The sequence below is a fragment of the Cebus imitator genome, unplaced genomic scaffold, assembly GCF_001604975.1.
Source record: "Cebus imitator isolate Cc_AM_T3 unplaced genomic scaffold, Cebus_imitator-1.0 Scaffold208, whole genome shotgun sequence".
Classification (NCBI taxonomy): domain Eukaryota; kingdom Metazoa; phylum Chordata; class Mammalia; order Primates; family Cebidae; genus Cebus; species Cebus imitator.
In genome coordinates, this window is record NW_016107523.1 from 3,530,880 (window position 1) to 3,535,126 (window position 4,247).

General features: G+C 37.1%; 1 protein-coding gene across 14 annotated transcripts in view; it reads right to left on the reverse strand.

Annotated features, from left to right (window-relative positions):
- The window catches only part of GK (glycerol kinase), a 78,586-nt gene that overhangs the window by 24,381 nt on the left and 49,958 nt on the right, over window positions 1–4,247 (reverse strand). For all 14 annotated transcript variants that reach the window (XR_005203381.1, XM_017548489.2, XM_017548486.2 and 11 more), the window contains 2 exons: window positions 1,294–1,336; window positions 467–547 (listed from right to left, as the gene is read on the reverse strand). Coding sequence is in view for 13 of the 14 variants with exons in the window: in XM_017548489.2 (XP_017403978.1) it covers window positions 467–547; window positions 1,294–1,336 (124 nt within the window). In the remaining variant the exon portion in view is untranslated. The remainder of the gene's footprint in view (window positions 1–466; window positions 548–1,293; window positions 1,337–4,247) is intronic.

Genomic DNA, 4,247 nt, shown 5'->3' on the forward strand with positions numbered 1-4,247 from the left:
AAAAAAAAAAAAAAAAAAAAAAGTTACACAAAATTTATTTTTATGAGGAGACAAGTAAAGAGAGTTGTTCTGCCTTCTTGTGCCCAGGGGTTCTTTTTGGAACACTGAGGCATTTTATTTATAAAAACAAACAATTTTCAAGATGAAAGAAATGTAAGAGAGCCCCTTAATCTGATTAAACTTTAGAGATTTTAAAAAACCTTTACATTGTAGAGCTGTCAAGTAATATGTCTAAGGTGACACAATTAATTGACATAAGAACTGAGGAACCAATATAATCAAGGTCTCCTGTGAGTCCTGACACCCAGATCAGTCTCAGGTTCCTTCCACTCAATCAAATGCCAAGAAAGCAGAATTTTTTGAGTCCTCTGTATTAAGAGTTATTAGAAAAGTGTTAGAAAACACTGAAATTTGCATTAGCTTTAAATGTTTGTCATATTATCCATATCGATTAAAAAGAACTTACTTCCAATGCATAATATACGGGTTTGTCTCTGCCAAGTTTGTAAGCCACTGTGGTGAGAAGGCCATGATCAGAAAATACACACTGTAGGAAAGGGGGAGAAAAAAAGATTTCAGTAGTAGAAAATGAAAAGATAACATAAGAACATTTTTTTAAAGCTAAAATGTTTAAAATGATATAGGTAAAAAATAATGCAATCAATAAACCAATTTTTAAAAATAAATCTTTATAGTCAAAATGATCAGAATTAAAAACACATGGCCAGGCACAGTGGCTCATGTCTGTAATCCTAGCACTTTGGGAGGCTGAGGCAGGTGGATCACGAGGTCAGGAGTTCAAGACCAGCCTGGCCAGCACAGTGAAATCCCATCGCTACTAAAACTACAAAAACTAGCCAGGCACAGTGGCAGGCACTTGTAATCCCAGCTACTCAAGAGGCTGATGCAGGAGAATTGCTTGAACCTGGGCAGCAGACGTTGCAGTCAGCTTAGATGGTACCACTGCACTCAGCCTCAGTGACAACGTGAGACTTTGTCTCAAAAAAAAGAAAATTATTCCTTGTTTCAAATTAGAGTTGCATTAAGAATTTGACGAGGTCTCAGTCTAGATTTCCCACCAACACAATTAAAAACACACATATAAGTTTCAAAGAACCTAAAATGGTTCTTATTAGAACCATTTAAATTTTGTACTGAGCTCTAAATTAAACCCTGATTAAGTAAAAACTAATGACTAAAAGTAATTTAATAGCAAATTATGTCTAAGCATTATTTATATGAACTTATATGAACTTAAAGACTTTTATCAATTTTTAAATTTAAAAAACCAACCTTATGGCCTGTATTACATAGTAAGAAACATCCTGTTCCATACCTATAGTTCAAGGGACAATGAATAGTAAGACAATTTTATTGAAAGCAAATAATGAAACATTAATAATACAAATGATCAAAACTGACATGTAATTTAGTACAAAAAAGTCATTATATTACGGTTTTAGAAAAGTTCCTAAAGTTAACAAAAATCATATCTCTTCACAGAATGATGCTTTAGAAATCAGCCTAGAAGGAAATGTACTCGCAATCTTAATGGAAAAATGCAGGTATAGTATTTAGTGTTTAGTCAGTCATAGACCAGGGCTGTATTTATAAAATACCACTGAATTACAAAAATTCTAAGTTATGTCATAGTGAAGCATCATGACTGACAGCCAGCTTAGCTGAGAAACACCACTATCTTTTGGTGGGGTTGGGAAGCTAGATGCAGAGTGTGAAAGGGTGTAGCTGGACAAGCTGGGTGTAGCTTCCAAAGCATGGAAGAGAAGGCAATTTAAGGCCTATCTTTGATAATCAGAGCCCAAATGTAACATGGCTGATACGGAGGAACTGAATTTATTTTGTGGCAGCCTTATCAGTATAAACTTTGGACTCTGCAGCAAGTCTGGCCCTTGGACATTAATAGGTAGTTTTGACTTGTGCCAGGCAGGTAAGTGGCCCAAACTGATACCCATAAGGGTCACAGAGGAACAGTTAGGCTGAGTTGGGGTAACAAGGTGACATTCTAGCAATTGAGAGATATGACAGTGCTCAGTCCAGGGGTTGGCAGAAGGATCCCAGAAGAAGGTACTACCGGTCAGCACTAACTCAACAGATCCCGTCAGCTGCATTTTGATTGTGCAACAAACACAAAACCAAGGGAAATTGTTTTCTGACATGTTTCCAGGTACCATTGTTCTGAATAAGGATTAGCCTAGGATAGTCTATCTCTTCTCACTCAAATATATTCTTGGCCTGCTTGATGAGCAGGTGACAAATTCAAGGAGCATGGGACTAATAAATGTCTTATTTTGTAAAGACACTTGTCAAATAACACTAGGTACAGGTAATATATTTACAAACTAAAACACAAAATCACTATAGCTTTTTATTGCCACACACTGAAAAAGCTATATATTTCAAGTTAACCTACTGTGATAAATATTCATAAAAATGGAAGATAATTATCTATTTTGTGCTTTTTAAAGGAGAAATCTGTACCAATTTAGCATCTGTATAAACACTATGCTGAACAGTTGCATATGAGTCTTAAAGTGCAAAATTGATGAGAAGGCTCAAGGCGCTTAATAAAAGTGAATTCTTGAGTATACTTAATAAGCAATTAATGAATATTAGCAAATATGAAGACACTCCTTTGCTATATTTAGGCCACAGCTTTTAAAGCAGTACATAGGAAAGCATTTTCCTCTTAAATTTTATTGTTCTTTCTTCCTAGTCATCAAGCATATATAGAGCTTTCAGCATTTATGTGATCTACCTTGCATTCCTCACTATACACTGTACTCACAGAACACTGTACTGTGTTCAAATATCCCAGAAAGATGTTTTACTTTTCTAACTTCTGCAAAGGTAAAGGTTGCTTGCTCTCCTTCATATCAGATCAGGACTGAGCAGCCCAGAGAGGTGTGACAAAGATGGCACACAGGGGCAGGGGTGTTTGCCCCGATAAAGCTGTGAAGGAGGTCAAAAACTTTATCACACTCAGTCAGCACCCCAGGACAGATGAGACTGCTATCTTAGGTGCTCTTTCAGAAAAATAAAATTTAATGTTCAAATAATCAATTTTTTTAGGTTCTAGAAAAATTGGAAAATACAGCTAAGCTAAAAGAAAAATCAGAATCGTCCATAATTTCTCCCCCCACCCTGAACCAGAGATGGGCTTTTCATTGAATTCTGAGCTGACTGTCATTTTCTCCCTGCTGAGGTTGGGAGAAATTAACTAAATTTTCAATCCCAATCTCTCTAACCTCTTAGGACTTGGTCTTGCCTATCACTTATCCCCCATTTATTTTACAACTTTCATCTGTTCTCTGCTCAGACTCCAAAGAAACATTCTCTAGTCTTACCATAACTTACAAACAAAATCAAACAAAATTCCCAATATGTTTCATAATCCTGTTAACCTCATAAACCATGTCCTTCTCTCACCATTCCTGTATGGCTGTATTTTTGCAAAGCACCTATTTTCGATTTTCTACCTGCTTACATCTCTTTTGACCATTTGCAACCAGGCTTCCATCTTGAGCATTCTTGAAAGTCACCATATGAAGACCTAATTTCAATGTATAATGGTCCATTCTTGGTTCTCAGCCTCCATGACCTCTTAGTAGTGTTTTGTATTACTGAGCATGCCTCCCTCATAAATATCTCTACCCAGGATTTCCACGCTAATGAATAACTTCAGGCTAGGTGCAGTGGCTCATCCCTATAATCCCAGTAGTGTGGGAGGGTGAGGCAGTAGGATTGCTTGAGCCCAGGAGTTTGAGACAGCCTGGGCAATATAGTCAGACCTCATCTCTACAAAAAAAATTAAAAATTAGCAGAGTGTAGTGGCATGCATTGGTAGTACCAGCTACTCAGGAGGCTGAGGTGGGAAGATCGCTTGAGCCCAGGAGGTCAAGGCTGTAGTATACTGATATCTCACGATGGCACTCCAGCCTGGGAAACAGAGCAAGACCCTATCTCATGTATATACACACACATATATATAACAAAATATGAATAACTGCATTGTTTTTCTGACTGCCCCATCCCAGTGCCTGCTACTTTTAAATATCTCCTTTACTTGTATATTTTTTCTTGGTAATTTCATCTACCTCTGTTGCTTCAAAACCCCCTCTATCTAGAGGAAATTCAAAATTTCCATTTTTTTTTTTTTTGAGGCAGTCTCACTCACTCACCCAGGTTGGAGTGCAGTGATACAATCTTGTCTTACTGCAGTCTCCACC